Genomic DNA, 22,449 nt, shown 5'->3' on the forward strand with positions numbered 1-22,449 from the left:
CTATATATGATAGTGATTCATAAACACATGCTCATGATATTGTCGAAATTGTATAATGGAGAGTTCTTATTAATATCGAAAAGGTTCATCGCTTTATATTGCCAGGTTTAGTTCTACACGGCACGGCACTGCCGTGACGGGACATCACTCATAGGAGAATTAATTACCTCATTAAAATCACAATCAAGCATTCTTCGGTGCCATGGTAGAATTGAATTTGCCTTCCGACAAAGATTGAGATAGAAGTGTTTCTCTATAAACATTAGCTTCAGTGGTGATGAGGTCGTAAAAGCAATTGTTTCAATCAAAGGTGGTAATCGTGATTTGAAATATTGTTTTCCCAAATTAACGTTATAATGAATTAATTGGCACTTTTTAAAATTAAAGAAGTATCAACGTAGTGATGTTCCATTGCTTTTACAATCTTTCACTCGAAAGGCACATATAAATAATCTCCACAGGCCCTTTGTGGATTAGGGTTAGACTGACATTAAGTCCCAGGAATAAAGTTATCTTAATGAAAAATATATATCTACAACATAAAATGATAAAATACAAATGGAGCCCCCAGAGCAGAGCTGAGGCAATCTAGACTTGCCAACTCATTCTTTTTTAATGTAGTCTCGAGTATCGGACCGATATAAAATACAAATGGAGCCCCCAGTGCAGAGCTGAGGCAATATAGACCTGCCAACTCATTCTTTTTTAATGTAGTCTCGAGAATCTAGGAGACACACTAGTTTAAGGTTGAAAGGCTGTTAATGATGCAATAAATGTCTGGCAGTCAGGTTTATGTCCTTACGTTAGTGTATCTCAGCATAATCCATCAACAGAGTGGAGCATAAGAGCTCCAGTTCATCACCTGCCCCATGTCAACTATCTAAACACACAGCGTTCCACATGTTGATTCAACTGAACGCACCAATCTTAAGTTCTAACACTTATAAAGTATGTCTAGAAAGCGTGCGGAAATATGTGGATATTTGCATGAACATGAATCAAATTGAAAGTTAATCACCCAAAACGTTAAAACACGAAACATACGTCATAGCAAATACAATGCGTGATGGTCATGATGATAACTTACATACATGTATACAGTAAACTACGGTTATAACGAACACGGTTATAACGAACTGACCGATATAACGACCTTACTTGTTAGCCCCGGCCATGTGTTGCATATACGCTGTATATATGTTTATAACGAACTACGGTTATTACGAACTAAAATGGGTGGTCCCTTTGAGTTCGTTATAACCGTAGTTTACTGTAGATGAACGCATAGACATTCATGTATATCACGTTAATCAAATACACCGTTAGCTACATGTAAATGCTTTCTTAAATCAGAACATTAATCCAGAGTGCATATATAATAATGTGACCTCCCTGTTTCCCGCGGGGTCAAAATACAGCACCATGTCCCACGCTATGCTTCACTGGCCACGGAGACCGGATGCTGACGGGGGCTGCTGAGGGAGGGTCTTACACATGGATATTTGAAAGTGTGCTGTGCATGTTGGTGATGCGAGGATATGGGCTCGTTTGAACAATTCTGCGGTGGTCCGTTCTGGGTAAGTGAAAAACAGAGAAGTAATTTTATTTACTGTACTCAAACGAAACTAAAACTATTTTGTTTGGACACAAGACGCTGCACGTGACCCGCTTTTTTACCTTTGGCCTATGTCGGTACATTATGTAAGTAAAATACACAGAGTTGGCTCCATGCTGTGTTTTGTAGATACCTACGTTTGTCCCCTTTTTGTGGTGCTTGCAACTTGATTGTTTATCGTTTTAAAAGCTAAGTTTTGCAAAAGGAACACGTTTTTATATGTTGGTCTTGTAGGTGTAGATTGCGCATTAACAAAATGAATGTACAGCAGAAAATCTTTAATTACTTATGTCTCCCATGATCACGTGGTGCCCGTTGTGTAATCTGAGTGTTTATCAGAACATTGTTAGCTCACCTGGCCTACTTGACACCTGCATCTCTTCAAACGGCTCCAATCCGATGTACACGGTTACACGTAACACAACAGGCCAGTCCATCCAGTCTGTCGTCTCGTATGGCAAGCATTGCTCTGGTCTGAGGGTGAACCCGTTTAACCAGGAGAAATATTAATCCAACCACATAGTGTACGCTAATAAACTGGGCGGCAAAAGAAAGTATATGTCGAGTTCCATTATCGATAAAAAAAATAACAAGAAGAGGTTTTGTTGTGAATTATAAAATAATTCGACTTGCTCCGACCCATTCTTGTGAACACCAACACTAGCGACTCAACGATTGTCATGTCTAGGCCCACAGTAGGTCTGTTTCTGGTGGTCAGCACTTAATTAAGTGCAACTGCAATAGCAACAAGAGTTGGAGGACAAATCGCAAATGCTCCAAAGAACATAATTATAAACTTTGTTTGTTTGTTGTTTAACGCCGCACTCAGCAATATTCCAGCTATATGACGGCTGTCCGTAAATAATCGAGTCTGGACCAGACAATCCAGTGATTGGCATCATGAGCATCGATACTCGAAATGGGGATTCAATGACATGCATCAACCAAGTCAGCGCGCCTAACCACCCGATCCCGTTAGTCGCCTCTTACGACAAGCATAGTCGCCTTTTACGGCAAGCATGGGTTGCTGAAGACCTATTCTACTCAGGATCTTCACGGGTCAAGGACGAATTAAAGAGTAACTCCAGATGCAAACACAACCTCACTTACACTAAATAGACATCATGTATTCTGCATGGACACGCTTCCAAGCTGACAAGGGTGCTCGGGTGTCCAAGTCGTCTAAGGCACTGCGATTCGCTGTGCAGAGTTGCGTCCCCTCGACACGCCAGAAACCTATGATTGTGGGTTCGAATCCCGGTTCAACCCGATTATGTTTCTAGGTTTGTCAGCACGATACCCGTGCTCGTGGGTTTCACTGAAGTGATAAACGTCTGAGACCTGCATCACTTCGGGCTTTCCTTCCACATTAAGCTGAAACGCCGTGATGTAACTAGAATAATGTTAAAAGCTCACTCACTCCAAGCTGACAAAAGATAACGAAAGCGTAACAGCTTCAACGATTGCAAAAATGGCATGCATCAACCAAGTCAGCTAATCGTGGTAATATATGAGATGAACTACCCAAAATGTCACGATTGAACATGTCAAAGGTCATTCAGAAATCGCACGAATTAACTGGTCATTATGTTAAGTGAATTCATAGAATACCTAATATGTTACGGATTGCTTGAAATTGCTGACGAATATGAAATTACTGAAATGTTCGTGGATTTCACAAAATCCGTAGTTTCAAAATCTTACGGTACCATTTATAATCAAAAGGAAAATAATTGTCTTTATAATTTCCCCGATAATGCCGTGATTTATCATGAACAAAAAGTTAATGGCACGATTGTCGTAACACCAAAATTAACATAAACGCACATCATTCATTGCGTTAAGATCGTCGTAACACCCAAACGTGCGTCATGTGTTATGCAATGATTGTCGTAACACCCATTATTTAAACCAAACGTACATTATTCGTGGTAGACACAATTTATGGATAACAACTTCCTTAATACTTGACCGCCTTCGTGGTCTAATGGTAGAGCGTCCGCCCGGAGTGCGGAAGTTCCGGGGTTCGATCCCCAGCCGCGTCGTACAAAAAGACGTTAAAAGATGGTACTTATTGTTACCCTGTCTGGCGTTCGGTATTAGGGGGCTAAAACAAGGACTGGTTGGCTAGGAGTCAGTATACTGTGTCTGAGTGGGGTATTCATGTTAAACTGCGGCATGGTATCTCAGCGTGCTAGCACTATAAATCGGCATCAGATCGGACTAGTACAAGCAGCCACACACCCACGTGCATGCACGTCGCTATATAAGTGCAATAATCTTGGACGCGACGTTAAACCCCATTTCACCTCACCTCCTGAATACTGTAAAAAGCGACGTTTCGGTAGAAGATCCTTATACCGTTGTCAAGCAAGACTGAATGAGGGTACTTACTTATATTGGAGATTTAACGTGCGCTTTCCGACTGCAAGCGTATGTCGCACACGGGGAATGAGGGACTAAGTACAGAATATATATAGTAGGTGGAGGATTAACGGTAGAGGATTAACAGTAACAACAACAGCATGCATGAGTGGGATCAATGTTTAATACTTTTAGCATGATCAATTTTGGTCGTTACGAATAGATTTGTTAAATTCAACATTTTAGCTTTAATCACCTACAAAAAAATATCTTTCCAGTTCATATAGTTTCCAAGATATAACCCTTCAAACTTATACGGCATGTGCGTTTCTTTTGTAGTTGAGTATACCTTAAATCCTACATCGTTGGTGACCATTTTGAATATTGAGATAAATATGATCCCAACGATAAAATTAATCATTCTAATAGTTTTATCATTGTTGTTACTGTTAATCCCACTCATGTATGCTATTGTTGTTACTGTTATTCCTCTACAGTTAATCCTCCACCTGCTATATATATTCTGTACTTTGTCCCTCATTCAGTCCTGCTTGACAACGGTATAAGGCTCTATACGGAAACGTCGCTTTTTACAGTCTTAAAAAAGTTGTTAGCCATAAATTGTGTCTACCTTGTCACCCGTCAACTTCTAATAGTGGAGCAACAGTGTCCTTAAAAGTGCCTTAGTTTTTGAGATACCCAAACCAGCATAACCACATTTTCTAATGTGGTAAGAATTGATGTTCTATCACTACTGTTAATGAAAACTCATGATGGCATTCCAAAAAAATGATGGCGTTTCAAGAAATTGCTACTTTCTTACCAACTACTCCCAAGCAGGTCACGCGTTTACGTGTGTGTTCCGACATGAAACTATCTGAATGTATTTGTCTACACAGACTATTTAACATTGCTAATTGATTTTCCCATTCAAGAGGGGGTATACATGAATACTTCCTGTGATTTCGGAACAACATTTAGCATTATTGTAAATTTTATGGTGATTTTATAAAGAAAATGCTAAGAATAGGATATTTTTGCATCTTTTGTACATATTTCTATTTTCTAAAATCTTTTTTGTTGTTGTTGAGACATATGGGTGTCCTAATTCTGCTAGATTTGCAGACCAAATGTATCTAGATTGTATAGAGCATATAATTATGAAAAATTATTAGATTTTAGCCAAATTATACATGTTTTCCTATTATATCTGCAAAACACAAAATGCAACCTGAAATAAGCACAATATCAACAAGGCTCAAATTTTCTTTAGCAAAAAAGCCACAAAATACTGTTCCTTCGTGGGGTCTGTTCCAAGTTCGAATGGAGGCAGAGAACTCACCTGTAGTTTTAACTGTGGCATTCAACCCTATCCCAATAGCCACAAACTGATCTATTGACTGTGTACACAACACTTAGGAGAACAAAGGAAGCAATCAATTCCCTAGGTCAGCACTATGACCCAGTGTATTTTGACTGACTGAGTGAGTGAGTGAGTTGGGTTTAACGCCGTTTTTAACAGTATTCTAGTTATATCGCGGCGTGTCAGCTTAATGTGGGAGGAAAGCCCGAAGTGATGCAGGTCTCAGACGTTTACCACTTCGGTGAAACCCACGAGCACGGGAATGGTGCTGACAAACCTAGAAACCTAATCGGGGCGATTCGAACCAACAATCATATGTTTCTGGCGTGTGCAGGGGACGCATCTCTGCACAGCGAATCGCGGCGCCTTAGACGACTGGGCCACCCGTGCCCCCCAGTGTATTTTGATATGGGACTGCTCACCAAGGCCTATGAAATAGCTTGATCCATACCAGATGACTTAAGGGGTGTCATACCATGTGAAGGCGGGATGCACCTATTGATGTCAGTCTTTTCAGCAAGTTGTTACCTGTATGGGGATGCTGGCTTGAAACAGCTTCTACACGAATCGGGTGTATGCTGCAGGCAGTGTAGAACACATGTTTTCGAGAAAAGATTTCCATCGAGCACTTGTTATCAAGAACCGATGGCTGATGTCATTGCATAGCTCACAGCCGTCATCACAACCAGACTATCTACACTCATACAGCTTTTCCGAGACCACGACAGGTCCACATCACCCACTTTCAAACCCTAGGATGACTTCTTGGTGAAAGTGGTGCTTCCATTGAAGGTCTTTTGGAGCACAACCAGGAATGGACTTTGGCATGAGAACGAGGATATAAAAGACGAGTTCTTGCCCCTCTTGTTTGTAACCAACCGTACGAACTACTCCCCCTACTTGCCAGTCTCACTGATGATGATGAACAGGCTACCAGCAGAGGTGGTAGCAGGATTTGAAGATGGAGAGTTTGTTGCAAAGCTGTGTAATGTTGTCTGGATGGTCTATACTCCTGGAGACAACAGAAAACAAGGCTCTGAAAGGGGAAGGAGGGATTATTGGCTTGGCGCTACGAGGTCCAGCACGTGCAAAATGGTGTCTGGCTCGTCCCATGACTGCACAGTACTCCACAATGTTCCCGAGATGTTGTCTGTCATGCTGGCCAGGTTGACACAAACAGACAGCCTCAGCACCATACAGGTGGAAGAGCCGCACAGAAGACGTGGGATACAGATATTTGATGGAGCCTGCATTGATCCGTTTGAGCTATCTGCAGAGACTTCTACTCATCTGGTGAACTTCGCAGCTGGAGCAGTGGCACCACCACCAATCGAAGACAGCATGTGCAATGCCTTATCAAAGGATGCCACTATGGTATCAACTTTCATTGCTTATCGCTTCATATCACCTCAAGGAGATGGTGTTCCCAAGAAGAGCCTATGTGATGCAGTCCCAAGTTCAGGATTCAAGACCATGTCAGACATGCGGCAAAAAGTGATAGTACACAACAAAGATGTGACTGTCGATGGAGAGGTGATGTACCTCAGAGTGATTGCCGTGAATGCAAAAAAGGTGCTTCTTAAGTGAGTTCTGTCCTTTGAAAATGCTCCAGTGTCATTGAGCCTATTTACAGAGGATGGTATCATGATGTATTGTGCCAAGTCAGATTCCATGTTAGAAGAACGCATACTGGGTGATAAGGTGACAGCAATCCAAAGATGTCATGCTCTAGTGTGTGATGGGCATGCACAAATACATATGGTAGGTGTACCTATCCACACAGGCAGCATGTCTTTCAGGAACATGACTGAGCACTTCATGGGGTATGTCATTTACAACAGCACCACACTCTCAGCAAATGATGTCCAGCAGATACACATCGTCTTTGATAAGTACATGGATGACAGCATCAAAGGCCAGACCCGTTCAAAGAGAGAAGAAGATCAAGGCCATCTCTACCATGTGAAAGCTGATGTTGCTATCTCTCAGAACTGGAAACAGTTCTTAAGTAAGGGTAAAAACAAAACAAACTTGGCACAATACTACACTCAGTATATATGATGGAATGTACACTATTGAGGAAAGGGCAGATTAGGTGTCAGTGGCAGTCAGGGTGAGAAATGTGTATCTATCACACATGAAGGCATGATAGAGGTTGACTCCAAGTTCTCATACCAAGAAGTAGCAGATACAAGGATACTCCATGCAATAGCTTCAGCAGAAGATAGCGCTCAGGCGATTGTGGTGCAAAGCCCTGACACAGATGTCCCTGTCCTATTTGTACACCGTCGGCCAGGTCATGATGGGAAACACACCCAACTGACCCGCTATATCCCTGTGCACACAATATATGATCTGCTCAGCATGGATCAACAGACGATCCTACTATCAGTCCACAGTCTGACTGGATGTGATACTGTGAGCTCTTTCTTTGGACATGGAAAGAGTACTGCCTACCACCTAATGATGCAGAAGGCTGGTCAGTTTCAATCTCTTGGTCTGTTGGGCCTTGAGGAAGGCTTGATCCCACATAAAGTAACACAATTATACATGAAATGTATGGCAAGGCAAACGGTGCTTCGCTAAATGCACTTCATTGTGAAAAGACAGGCAAGAAGAACATTCTGGGAAAGAAACTTCCACCAATTGGAGGTGCCTTCCATCTTCATTTCCTTGTTCTTACCAGCTTCTGGTATGGAGACAGGACGCTGTACCTATGGCAACACTTCCTCATGCTACTACACATGGACATGAAAGAAGCTCCGATGGCCCTGGACTCCAGCCCAACATGATGAATCAGTCACCAGCTGCCCATGAGCTGCTAAATGACGTTGTATGCGAGTGTCATCCTGATGGATGTGGAGCAGAATGTTCATGCTTGGACAATGGACAACCATGTACTGTGGCCTCTGACTGTACATCCTTGGTAGATGAAGATGGATTGTTCTGGGCAAATCCCCTGACGCTTTCTGCAATAGATAGCGATACGTCAGAGTCTGACTCAGTATAAGGCCAGGTTCACACAGTGCCGATTATGGTTCCCGTTTGAGATCAGACAGCGCTACGACACGAAAAGTGAAAAAGTCAGATTACAGTCCTCAATGATCTGAATGTCCTATCATTGGCTGAGACCAGAGAGGTCGGCCAAGCACTCCTGACAGCATGGTGCGTCCCGTGACATTCGGGAAACTCAGCCGATTTTGTCTAGTCGGTTTACAATCGTGACTGTCGTGACAGATTCTGCTGTATCGAATAAAAATCGTAACAATGTCCTGTGTAGTCTGGACGGTGACCTGTGGATCGGAACGCTGTCCTGATGAACGGGCATGCATTCTTCATTGTTGTTTCTTGTCGATTGAGTCCAGATTGCGTCCAGATCTTGCCGAATGCGAACCGTCTTTGTCGGTTCACTGTCCGGTCACTGTCTGATCTCTGTCGGATCACATTTGGGAGAATTGGGATGCTGTCGGGACAGATTTGGTCGGTGTTTTTACCATGTGGAAGATTCGGATTGAGAACGGGAGAAGCGGGGCGAATTCGGCTGGAAAGCGGGACGCTTCTGATTGTTTGTGAATTTCTCGCCACGAATCACAGGATCTTGATCAGATTTTTGACAAATTTTAATCGGGAATGGTCCTATCAAGGAAGGCAGTAAAAATCCTCAATGTGTGACTGAGCCCTTAATCGTGAGAGAGCGGAATATTGACACCATAACAATATGTTTTCGGTGACAGCATGAACGTTTTTCTAGCATTCAGTATCTGGTACAAGGATGGTTCACAGATGATAGTTGTGGTTGATATATAAATTTAATAAATTTAACAAAATGTCTTTATCATGATGGCACTATGATGTGTGTTTGGGAGGAACAAGAAATGAAACATTGCATGTATTGAACACTGACATTTGTGGTTGATCAAACCATGTTTTCCTTTTGTGAATTAAATATCTAATAATAGATTCAAATGTTTTAGTTTGTTCTAATATCGTTCAAATAAAACTAAATATATTTTGCTAACTGATCTTTAAATTAACTGGTAAGATTATCTTGTACTGCTGCTTCATGAGTAAACCCAATAAATGATGTAAACAAGTGTACTTACAACTGATATGCCCGTCGAAAACATAGACAAAATGATCCTTAATTATAACCAGCTTAGGGGTAGGGCTGAAAAAAATCATTTTTTTTCGAAATGCCATCATTTGACAGAATTTCATCATGGGTTTTCAGAATCAGTAATAACAGGGCATCAAATTTTACCACACGAGAAAATGTGGTTATGCTGGTTTGGGTACCCCCCTCAATAGGTGACACCTGCTGCTCCACTGTAAGTAATGCCTATCAAACAAGTTATTCGTCGTCCTCAGATTGTCGTAACATCCTTACTTTAAAACAAACCAACGTCACTCTTTATGCTACGATTACTGTAAGGCCCATACTTTAAAACAAACGTACGTCGTGTGTTGTGCTACGATTGTCTTAACACCCATACTTTAAAACAAACGTACGTCATGTGTTGTGCTACGATTGTATAACACAAGTACTTTAAAACAAACGTACGCCATGTGTTGTGCTACGATTGTATAATACAAGTACTGTAGAACAAACGTACGTCGTGTGTTGTGCTACGATTGTATAACACAAGTACTTTAAAACAAACGTACGTCGGGTGTTGTGCTACGATTGTATAACACAAGTACTTTAAAACAAACGTACGTCGTGTGTTGTGCTACGATTTTATAACACAAGTACTTTAAAACAAACGTACGCCATGTGTTGTGCTACGATTGTATAATACAAGTACTGTAGAACAAACGTACGTCGTGTGTTGTGCTACGATTGTATAACACAAGTACTTTAAAACAAACGTACGTCGGGTGTTGTGCTACGATTGTATAACACAAGTACTTTAAAACAAACGTACGTCGTGTGTTGTGCTACGATTTTATAACACAAGTACTTTAAAACAAACGGACGTCATGTGTTCTGCTACGACTGTATAACACAAGTACTTTAAAACAAACGTACGTCATGTGTTGTGCTGCGATTGTATAACACAAGTACTTTAAAACGATTGTCTTAAAACCCATACTTTAAAACAGATGTACGTCATTCTTTAGGCTACGGCAGGCGTAACACCCACAGTTTAACACAAACGTACGTTACATGTTTCGCTACGACGGTCTTCACTCCTATATACTTGATCATATATGATTATTCTACTTCAGAATCAGTCACTGCTTCAAAACAACACCTGGCCGGAACTGACGTCATGTTTCCGGTCTACACTTGTAGTATGGGCGCCATGTGCCTACCTGTGGATGGCTACCGTCGTCTATGTGCCCTACACCTTCTCCAAGCCACGGAAGAGGAAACTCCCTTTCTCTGCCTTGAACTTCATGAAAACAGTGAGTGCTTAGCTCACCCGAATACAGGGTGTGATTTCAGTCAGATATTAGAACCGCCTCCGTGGTCTAGGGGTACAGCGTCCACCCGGAGAGCGGAAGGTCCGGGGTTCGATCCCCGGCCGGGTCATACCAAAAGACGTTAAAATATGGTACTTGTTGTTACCCTGTCTGGCGCTCGGCATTAAGGGGCTAAAACAAGGACTGGTCGGCTCGGAGTCAGTATACTGTGTCATGTTAAACTGCGGCATGGTATCTCAGTGAGCTAGCACTATAAATCGGCATCAGTACGTCCGGACTAGTACAAGCAGCCACACAAACACACACGTACATGCACGTCGCTATATAAGTGCAATAATCTTGGACGTGACGTTAAACCCCATTTCACGTCACCCACCTCACCTCAGTCAGATATTGATTGAGCAAACAAATAATCAGAGCTTTTGGGCCTTAATTCCTTATTCGATTTTAACAATAAAAGTCATAATAATAATGATAATGACGCTTGCATCCCAAGTACCAAGTTATCCGACGCCCTATCGTTCTCGATGCCTTAGGTTTGGTACCCCCGAATCTGTTGACTAACATTGGTAGAGTACCCGGGTTTGTTACCGGGAATACAGCCTTTCTGACAATCTGGGTAATGCAGAAGGCTGCAGTGTTGGGGAGTCTTCACATGCTCCGAAAAGTTCTGGGTTGGTTTGAGGGGGCAAGGCCCCTGAGCCTGACTGTGCCAGGATCACCCAAACCCTCTTTGCTGCATTTTATAATTTAATATGTACATAATGATAATGATGATAATGTTATTAATCCAGCAAACGAGTAATCAGAGCTTTTTAGGACCCTCATATTTTTTTCGATTATAATAATAATGATACTGATGATGATGATGATGATGTTGATGTTGATGATGATGATGATAGCGCCAACGTTCACACAGTACAGTGCGCTCTGGGCGCTTGTTGAAAGAGTCAAGAGTCAAGATTCAGTTCAGGGGAAAACCTGACTTTAAAGGAATGTTGCTATCTGGCTCTCAAAACTTGATTAGTTTGGGGATTGTTTTATTTTTATTTCCACTTTGAGATCTGTTTCCATAAGTGGTTACTACCTGTGTTTTTGAAATGGGTATTGTGTCTTTGGATCGTAGCGAACGCGTTGGACGGTAAGGTGGTAATAAGAGATAGGCTGGAGTTTCGTTGTCACGTTATCGTTAGGCAAGAGAGAGCAGCTTGAAGTTGATTCGTGATGACACAGGCAAGAAATTGTGTCGTTTCAGAACTGGAGTGATATAATATGTTTTGGGTATGGTTTTCCGACTGAAGTATTCTGTATGCAGAGCAACAGATAAGAAGCGTATTTGTGTTAAATACCACCCCACCCCCCAAAAAAATAAATAAATAAATAAATAAATAAAAAAAATAAAAAATATATTCAAAACCCAATTACCTTGAATTAACTTGCGTACATACATTAAATAAAAACTCAAATGTATAAAAACAGCATGCATAAATACCAAATTCAGCTAATTTCCGAAACACAATTACGACCTCATTAATTTACTTTCCGCGTCCTATCTATTTAGAACAGTTCTATACATCTAAAACATTATTTCATTTTTTTCAAATCCTAAAATGTTCACTAATTTTGCGAAAAACGCAACAGAGTGATGAATAGATGAGTGAAAAAAATATTTGTTACCCAATGAAAAATGTAATAACCCAAATTAAGATAGAACCCCAAGAGTAAAAAACTCAATTGCTCAAAACGTTATCTGGAGCTCTGCTGTATGTGCCGTGACCATTGAATTTGATCCCTTGGGAACGCCAGAAAACTATGGTTGTGGGTTCGAATCCCGGTTTGCCTCGATTATGTTTCTAGGTTTGTCAGCACCATACCCGTGTTCGTTGGTTTCACCGAAGTGGTAAACGCCTGAGACCTGCATCCGGGCTTTCCTCCCACATTAAGCTGACACGCCGCGATATAACTGGAATACTGTCGGCGTTGAACCCAAATCTCTTCATCGAGATACCTCTTATTCGGCCAATATTACGAAGGTGAAGAGAGCCTGTTTTGCAGATATGTAACACTTGCTCTGTCATATTTATATATATCATTCTATGAGTACACCTTTTGGCGTCTATAATATGAATGGTCAGTGACATTTGCATGAGAAAATATATTCAGTAAACTACGGCTATAACGAACACGTATATTACGAACTGACCGATATAACGAACTTATTTTTCAGTCCCGACCATTTGTTGTATAAATGCTGTATATATGCTTATAACGAACTACGGATATTACGAACTAAAAGAAGTGTTCCCTCTGAGTTCATTATAACCGTAGTTTACTGTAGTGTATCATGCATGTTTAAAATGTATCCTTCTGTCTCATTCACGTACATGTGGATTTTCTTTCATTTCAGGCCTAGGGGGCACGGGTGGCCCGGTCATTTAAGGCGCCGCGATTCGCTGTGCAGAGTTGCGTCCCTTGGGCACTCCAGAAATCTATGATTGTGGAGTTCGAATCCCGGTTCGCCCCGATTATGTTTCTAGGTTTGTCAGCACCATACCCGTGCTCGTGGGTTTCACCGAAGTGGTAAACGTCTGAGACCTGCATCTCTTCGGGCTTTCCTCCCACATTAAGCTGACACGCCGTGATATAACTGGAATATTGTTAAAAGCGGCGTTAAACCCAACTCACACACTCACTCTTTCATTTCAGCTATGCGCTGTGTTCTTAATCATGCTTGGTGTATTGAATATGGCTCACCTGGCGGGATTGGAGACTTATGGAGACACAACTCCATGGGCTATGTTTACAGGGCACCTTGTGGAGGCACTCACGTTTGTAAGTAAACTATTCACCGATATTTTAGTGAAAATTTTGTCTTGCTCTGGTTTAGCCTTTGTGTCGATATATATATGTTTAAGGTTTTTGCTTTTGATAAAAATGTTTAGTCATTCAACGTTAAACCAAACTGGGGCGGTCGGGTAGCCTAGTGGTTAAAGCGTTCGCTCGTCACGCCGAAGACCCGGGTTCAAATCCCGACATGGGTACAATGTGTGAAGTCCATTTCTGGTGTTCTGGTGATATTGCTGGAATATTGTTAAAAGCGTCGTAAAACCATACTCACTCACTCACTGTCACCAAACTGTTTTGCCGAGGCAGGTTCTCGTATCTCTTTTCAAGGATGACGATTGCAGAAAGAGTCGCAACATTCGTGATGGTGGTATCTCAGTTGTACCGCGGTACAACGGTAGCACGGTACCGCGGTACCACGGTACAACGGTACAACGGTAGCACGATTGAAGCGTAATGGTAGTCCCGTGGTAATATCGAGTTAGTGTCTCAGTATAGTCACGGTAGTGTCTCAGTAATTCTTTTGTAACATCGCGATAGTACATATTTCAGTATTCCATTGTGGTATCGCGATAGTATTTCAGTATTCCATTGTGGTATCGCGATAGTATTTCAGTATTCCGTTATAGTATCGCGATAGTATTTCAGTATTCCGTTATAGTATCGCGATAGTATTTCAGTATTCCGTTATAGTATCGCGATAGTATTTCAGTATTCCGTAATAGTATCGCAATAGTATTTCAGTATTTCCACGATAGTGTCGCGGTAATATATTCGTAGCACCACGGTAGTATCTCTGCTTTGTCTCAGTATTTCCGTAGTAATATGCTAGAAATATATCGCAGTTGCTCCGCAGTTGCATTGATTGATTGGTCGGCTGTTTTACACCACACTCAGCAATGTTCCAGCTATATGACGGCGGTCTGTAAATAATCGAGTCTGGACCAGACAATCCAGTGATTGATATCATGAGCATCGATCCACGCAATTAGGATCGATGACATGCATCTACCAAATCAGCGAGCCTGACTACCGAATCCCGTTAGTCGCCTTTTACGACAAGCATAGTCGTCCTTTTCGGCCAGCATGGGTTGCTGAAGACCTATTCTATCCCGGATCTTCACAGGCCGTTCTGCAGTAGTACAGCAAAGAAGTAGATACGGAATACGGTGTTGTCATTAGTCGCTCCCTGGTAATGTCGCTTATTATCTCGTCGTGGAGTCGGAGGGATGGGGTAGTGGGAATGGGTATCTCAGTAGTCTCATTGTGGTATTATAAGTGTTACGTTATTTTTCAGGATATTATGATTTGCTAACTGCGTGACGGGCAGTTAAAGAGACCGAGGGCTTCTGCAAATGATAATGCCATTAAAAACAGAGTTACCGTTATTATTGCCCAAATGGATAGAATTTGTTGTTAGGCCAAAACTGAAGAAAACAAGCAAACGTCAGCATAAGTTTTGTGGCAGTATTAATACCTCACAACGGAGGGCATTGATTTGCAAATAGCACGGTAATGTCGTGGCCGCTTCGCGGCAGTTTCGCGGCAGTTTCGCAGCAGGTCTGTCATATAGAAAGTGTCCCCGTATGTCGGTGATAAAATCGCGGTATTATGCAAGATTTACCGCGGTAGTATCGCGGGGGTATCTCCGTATCTCAGTGATAATATCGCGGTATTATTTTAGTTGAACTGCGGTAGTATCGCGAGTGTATCTCCATATCTCTGTGATAATATCGCGGTGTTATTTTAGTTTTACCGCGGTAGTATCGCGGGTGTATCTCAGTATATCTGTGATAAAATCGCGGTGTTATCTTAGACGCGGTGAATTATTCGATGTCTCGTCACCAATCTCGACAGCATTGGTCGTTAATCACGATAACAATCACTGGATTGTCTGGTCCAGGTTCTATTATTACAGACCGCCGTCTTATACAGCTTAAATACTGCTGAGTGCGGCGTTAAACGAACAATTCAGGTAATATGTCAGAAGCTCAGTTGTAATATCGCGATTACGTATTACAATACATTTACGTGACTGTTTTGCGACTGTAACATAGATGTCATTGTCGTAAGCGGTGACGTGGATCGATGCTCATGATGTCAATCACTGGATTGTCTGGTCCAGACGCGATTATTTACAGACTGCCGTCAAGTAGCTTGAATATTGCTGAGTGCGGCGTTAAACAACAATCAATCACATAGATGTCGACGGATCAGCGTTGCACTAGTCAATTCGTAGCCGAAATATCAGTCCACCTTCATCTACTGAGTGGCCCAGTCGTCTAAGGCGCCGCGATTCGCTGTGCAGAGTTGCGTCCCCTGGGCACGCCAAAAACCTATGATTGTGGGTTCGAATCCCGGTTTGCCCCAATTATGTTTCTAGGTTTGTCAGCACCATACCCGTGCTCGTTGGTTTCACCGAAGTGGTAAACGTCTGAGACCTGCATCCCTTCGGGCTTTCCTCCAACATTAAGCTGACACGCCGTGATATAACTGGAATACTGTTAAAAGCGGCGTTAAACGCAACCCACTCACTCACTCACCCACTGAGTGTCAATCGCTTCAAACAAAGGATTTATGACGAAGATGCTCGTGATTGCATTTTTTCAGAGACAATATTTATTTATCCCACGTTTTACTTTTAACCTTGTGGTTGTTTTTACTAACATACGTTTCTTGTTTTTTGACAGGCGCTGGCGATTAGTTTGACTCAGTTAGACCGAGTTAGAGGTGTGTTCACATCGGGCATCTTGTTCGTATTCTGGACATTCGTGATGATCTCATCTGTAGTCCCCTTCTACACGTACATGATGCTGAAGGTGAGAATGCAACACTTCAGAGAAATAATTGTAAAAATCTTTTCCTCTCATTAAAATCAGATCTCGTTTCTCGCTGCGGCTAAACAAAGATCTGAGGATATCCCATGAGGGTTCATGTCAGAACGACCTTTCAACCGACCAATCAGAGCGTCGCTTTCCAGATCGGAATGTGTCGGAATGTGTTTTCTATTCATGCAACCAGGAAATTTGGTAATTTATCATGTAAAGATTTGTTTAAAATATTTGATCCTACAGTTGTACCCATTCTTTGTTATGGTGCAGAGATATGGGGTGTGAATTACTGTAGGAGAGTTGAACGTGTACAGTAGAGTTATGTAAATGGATACTTAAATTTGGTAAAAGTACTACAAATTATATGGTTCTAGGGGAAGGTGGAAGAATTCCTCTCCAGTATATTTATGTGACAAGAGCAGTTAAATATTGGACTAAACTTATTAATATAAATGACAATAGATTACCATTTCAATGTTATAGCATGATGTTATCACAGGATGAGAGTGGAAGAGTAAATTGGGTCAGACATATAAAACATATTCTGTTTCAATTTGGATTTGGATTTGTTTGGGTTGCACAGGATGTGGGTCATACTGATACATTTATTTCAACATTCAAGCAGAGATTGTTTGATAATCTCCATCAAGAATGGGTTGCAGAACTAGGTAGTTCTTCAAAGACATATTATTATAGGCAGTTTAAGTCATTACTCAATGTTGAATTGTATCTATCCTATAATCTATCTTTATCTATCAGGACAGCCATGTCAAGATTTAGATGTGGTAATTATGGACTTGCAACAGAAACGGGACGTTATAATAATATTGAATACTTAATGCGATTGTGCCCTTTTTGTCTCAAGGAAGGTATTTCATCTATTAAAGATGAACATCATGTAATACTTGCGTGTAAACAGTGTGATACCTTAAGAAGTATGTACATTGTTAAGTACTTCAGATCAGCCTCATTACAGGCGTTTATAAGTATTATGTCATCAGATAAGTATAACGTTATTCATGATACTTGTCAGTAGTTACATAAAGTTTATAAAACACAGAATTGCATTCTTAAAGGAAGAGTGATATTTATAGTTCATTTAAACATAATGTTCAATGTTAAACAACTGTTGTCAACATTTGAAACATGTACCACACTTTCTTGAATAAGTATTCTGTCATCATATAATTATGTTATTCATGATACTTGTCAGTATTTACATAACGTTTATAAGCACAGAGCTGCACTCTTAAAGGATGAGTGATATTTATAGTTCACTCAAACATACTATTTATAATGTTGAACAACCTTTAGTAATATTTGAAACATGTACCACACTTTCTTACAAAAGGTTTAGGTCATCAGATAATTAATTATGTTATTCATGATACTTGTCAGTATTTACATAAAGTTTATAAACACGGAACGGTACTCTAAATGATGAGTGATATTTATAGTTCAATGAAAGAAAATGTCTCAATGTTAAACAACTGTTGTCAACATTTTAAACATGTACCACACTTTCTTGCATATGATTGTATATAAGCCTTTATATTAGCGTAAGCGCAGTACATGTTAATAAAATCAAGCATGTATTATGGGCCTTTGGCCTTTATACTGTAATAAAGAATCTGAATCTGAAGAGTTTAACACGGGGTATTCCTAACGGTAGTTACCGGCTTACAATAGAGGATCCTATACAATCTAGGACATCTATCAGCCATTCCAGAATGTTCTGTTTTCAATTTTTTTTAAAGAATATTTGTCAAAATATGTTTACACGCCTTTTGACCCGTCCATTTTCCCATCCTTTTACACGTCTTTTTACCCGTCCGTTTCCCCATCCTTTTACTCGTCTTTTACCCGGTCGTTTTCCCATCCTTTTACACGTCTTTTTACCCGTCCGTTTCCCCATCCTTTTACACGTCTTTTTACCCGTCCGTTTCCCAATCCTTTTACACGTCTTTTTACCCGCCCGTTTCCCCATCCTTTTACTCCTCTTTTTACCCGTCCGTTTCCCCATCCTTTTACACGTCTTTTTACCAGTCCGTTCCCCCGTCCTTTTACTCGTCTTTTTACCCATCCATTTCCCCATCCTTTTACTCGTCTTTTTACCCGTCCGTTCCTCCGTCCTTTTACTCATTTTTACCCGTCCGTTCCCCCGTCCTTTTACTGGTCTTTTTACCCATCCGTTCCCCCATTCTTTTACTCCTCTTTTTACCCGTCCGTTTCCCCATCCTTGTACTCATCTTTTTACCCGTCCGTTTCCCCATCCTTTTACTCGTCTTTCTACCTGTTCGTTTCCCCATCCTTTTACTCCTCCTTTTACCCATCCGTTTCCCCATCCTTTTACTCGTCTTTCTACCCGTTCGTTTCCCCATCCTTTTACTCCTCCTTTTACCCGTTCGTTTCCCCATCCGTTTACTCGTCTTTTTACCCGTCGATTTCCCCATCCGTTTTCTCGTCTTTTTACCCGTCGATTTCCCCATCCGTTTTCTCGTCTTTTTACCCGTCCGTTCCCCCATCCGTTTACTCGTCTTTTTACCCGTCCGTTCCCCCGTCCGTTTACTCGTCTTTTTACCCGTCCGTTCCCCCGTCCTTTTACTCGTCTTTTTACCCATCCGTTTCCGCGTCCTTTTACTCGTTTTTTTACCCGTCCGTTTCCCCATCCGTTTACTCGTCTTTTTACCGGTCCGTTCCCCATCCTTTTACTCGTCTTTCAACTCGTACGTTCCCCCATCCGTTTACTCGTCTTTTTACCCGTCCGTTCCCCCGTCCTTTTACTCGTCTTTTTACCCGTCCGTTCCCCCGTCCTTTTACTCGTCTTTTTACCCATCCGTTTCCCCATCCTTTTACTCCTCTTTTTACCCGTCCGTTTCCCCATCCTTTTACTCCTCTTTTTACCCGTCCGTTTTCCCATCCTTTTACTCGACTTTCTACCCGTTCGTTTCCCCATCCTTTTACTCCTCCTTTTACCCGTTCGTTTCCCCATCCTTTTTACTCGTCTTTCTACCCGTTCGTTTCCCCGTCCTTTTTACTCGTCTTTTTACCCGTCCGTTTTCCCATCCTTTTACTCGTCTTTCTACCTGTTCGTTTCCCCATCCTTTTATTCGTCTTTTTACCCGTCCATTTCCCATCCTTTTACTCCTCTTTTTACCCGTCCGTTTCCAAATCCTTCTACTCGTTTTTCACTCGTTCGTTTCCCAATCCGTTTACTCGTCTTTCTTCTCGTCCGTTCCCCCCCCCCCCCCCCCCCCCCGCCCCTTTTACTCGTTTTTTACCCGTCCGTTTCCCCATCCTTTTACTCGTCTTTCGACCCGTTCGTTTCCCCATCCTTTTACTCGTCTTTTTACCCGTCCGTTTTCCCATCCGTTTACACCCCTTTTTTTTCCCGTCCGTTCCCCCATCCTTTCACTCGTCTTTTTACCCGTCCGTTCCCCATCCTTGTATTCGTCTTTTTACCCGTCCGTTCCCCATCCTTTTACTCGTATTGCTGGAATAATGCTAAAAGCGGCACTCACTCACTCTATATTCCTGGGGGGAAACATGTCCAGTCAAAATTTGTTGGGTGTAACAACACAAAGAATTCAGTTATTTTAATGCACAATGGCTATTGTGATTTGTATTGTTAGAGATGTTGAATTTGATGCTATGTGTTTTTCATGACACATGTAGTCCAGCACCTGATTATGTATGTAGTTGATCTATGAATATGCGGGGTAGAATAGGTCTTCAGCAACCCATGCTTGTCGTAAGTGGCGACGAACGGGATCGGGTGGTCAGGCTCTCTGACCGGGTTGATGCATGTCATCGTATCCCATTTGCGTGGATGGATGCTCATGATGTCAATCACCGGATTGTCTAGTCCAGACTCGGTTATTTGCTGTGTGCTGTAATATAGCTTGAATATTGCTGAATGCGGCGTTAAACAACAAATTAAAAAAACAAACAAACAAATAAATGTAGTTGTGGATACACAGAACAATGGTGAAATTGTGTTAGATCTGTATGTCCCTATTTGGAAATTGTTTCAGATATTACAGAATCACTGTATCAATTTCCTTTAAGTCAAATCTCCGGAAACATTCCTGATTCATTCATCATTTCCAGTGATATGAGTGAATGAGTGAGTTGGGTTTAACGCCGCTTTTAACAGTACTCCAGTTATATCACGGCGTGTGATGTGATGCAAAGCCCAAAGTGATGCAGGTCTCAGACGTTTACCACTTCGGTGTAACCCACGAACACGGGTATGCTGAGAAACCTAGAAACATTATCGGGGCAAACCGGGATTCGAACCCACAATAATAGTTTTCTGGCGTGTATGGTGCTGACAAACATGCTACAGGGCCTGGTGAAATTTATGACAACGCAATTGTATCACTGGATACATCTGACACGCCAATGATGACAGATGATTACCCTTGTTACCTGAGCCCAGTATCATGGTAATGTGCCTCCAGTCACGTCGGCTATCACTCAACGTGACATTTCTCATTTTCGGCTGTAATCGTAAGAGAAATATCATATTTATCTTTCAGTATTGATCATAATGTTCATTGTCCTAGTCACTGTTATACAGTAGAAATGTTTGCTACTCACATACAGTTGGTATGTTGGCCCATGTGTTCCCAGTCTATTCACGGTTGTTCACTAAATACTAGGACGTTACATTCGTGTTGGACCCGTGAAGATTCCGGGGTAGAATAGGTCTTCAGCAACCCATGCTTGCCGTAAAAGGCGACTATGCTTGTCGTAACGGCGACTAACGGGATCGGGTGGTCAGGCTCGCTGACTTGGTTGATGCATGTCTTCGATCCCAATTTCGTGGATCGATGCTCATGAAATTAATCACTGGATTGTCTGGTCCAGACTCGATTATTTACAGACCGCCGTCATATGGCTGGAATATTGCTGAGTGCGGCGTTAAACAACAAATCAACCAACCAACATTTGTGTTGACCATTCCAAATAAATCCTACCTATCTTGCAGTTGAAATAGGCGCCACTGCCATTGCCAGATTGGTATAACACTATAATACAGTCCACCTTTTTTTAAAAAAAGGGGGTGGAGGGTACCTGTATGTAAAGGACGTGTGCACCTGAATTACCGTCCCTGTCCGGAGTAATGCGAGGCCTGCCAAAAAGGTCAGAGCCTGACTAACTTTCAGCTATAGTAGCCATAATAAAGTGAACTGGTCAATGTAGTGCATTGTTTGAGTAGTTCATTGCAAGTGTATTTGGTCTGTTGAGGCCGTTTGTAGACAGTGACAGCCAGTCATCATGTTTTTTACTTAAGAAAAAAGTACTCCCGAAGAGATTTATGACTGCATTGTTAAACGTTGGGCAGGTATTTTTAAGGCTGGGAGAGCAAGCCTTGGTGATGATCCGAGGTCTGGACGTCCCTCAACTTCCATCAATGAAGATTCAATCAAGGAGATAGAAAAACTTACACTGTCAGACAGACGTATTACCATTGATGAACTTGAGGAAGAGACTTAGCCATGAAATTATTATTCATGAGCATTTACAGATGAATAAGATATCAGCTCGTTGGGTGCGAAAGTTTCTGGATTCTGATCTTAAGGAAAAGGGAACAGACATTGCCAGAGACAATGTAGAGCTAACTGAGTAGGATTTCGTCAAATTACTCAAATTCGAGATGAGTAACGGATGATGAAACATGGGTCTACCCAATATCCGGATGATTGCTTCTGGGAAACCTTTATAACGGTTTTTTTTAAATGACTTCTTTAATCTGTCCCCCGTGAGTATTCTGGGTTAGAATGTGTTCCTATCAACCTGTGCGGTTCGTCAATGTCGACAACAATATCAGGAGGTCAGGCTTGGTGATTTGGTAGATTGCGAGTCATCGCTGTTCACTGGTTTGCCTGGACTAGACTCGAACATTGTCTCGCGCGACAGTAAAGAAAGGAACAAACATTTCATAATCTGGACATATATTAATCCTGATGATTTCCTTGATTGTTCAGTTGAAGTTATCG

The 22,449-nt window shown here is 41.7% G+C and overlaps 1 protein-coding gene across 1 annotated transcript in view; it reads left to right on the top strand.

Moving 5' to 3' along the window:
• Window positions 1-1,127: 1,127 nt before the first annotated feature.
• Window positions 1,128-22,449, top strand: part of LOC124132993 (multidrug resistance-associated protein 1-like) — a 60,325-nt gene continuing 39,003 nt past the window's right edge. Inside the window, exons 1-4 of the mRNA XM_048398478.1 lie at window positions 1,128-1,577; window positions 10,572-10,751; window positions 13,476-13,601; window positions 16,304-16,432. Of these exons, the coding sequence (XP_048254435.1) occupies window positions 1,539-1,577; window positions 10,572-10,751; window positions 13,476-13,601; window positions 16,304-16,432 (474 nt within the window). The 5' untranslated portion in view covers window positions 1,128-1,538. The remainder of the gene's footprint in view (window positions 1,578-10,571; window positions 10,752-13,475; window positions 13,602-16,303; window positions 16,433-22,449) is intronic.

This window comes from Haliotis rufescens, unplaced genomic scaffold (genome assembly GCF_023055435.1).
Source record: "Haliotis rufescens isolate VD_foot unplaced genomic scaffold, xgHalRufe1.0.p SCAF_18, whole genome shotgun sequence".
Classification (NCBI taxonomy): domain Eukaryota; kingdom Metazoa; phylum Mollusca; class Gastropoda; order Lepetellida; family Haliotidae; genus Haliotis; species Haliotis rufescens.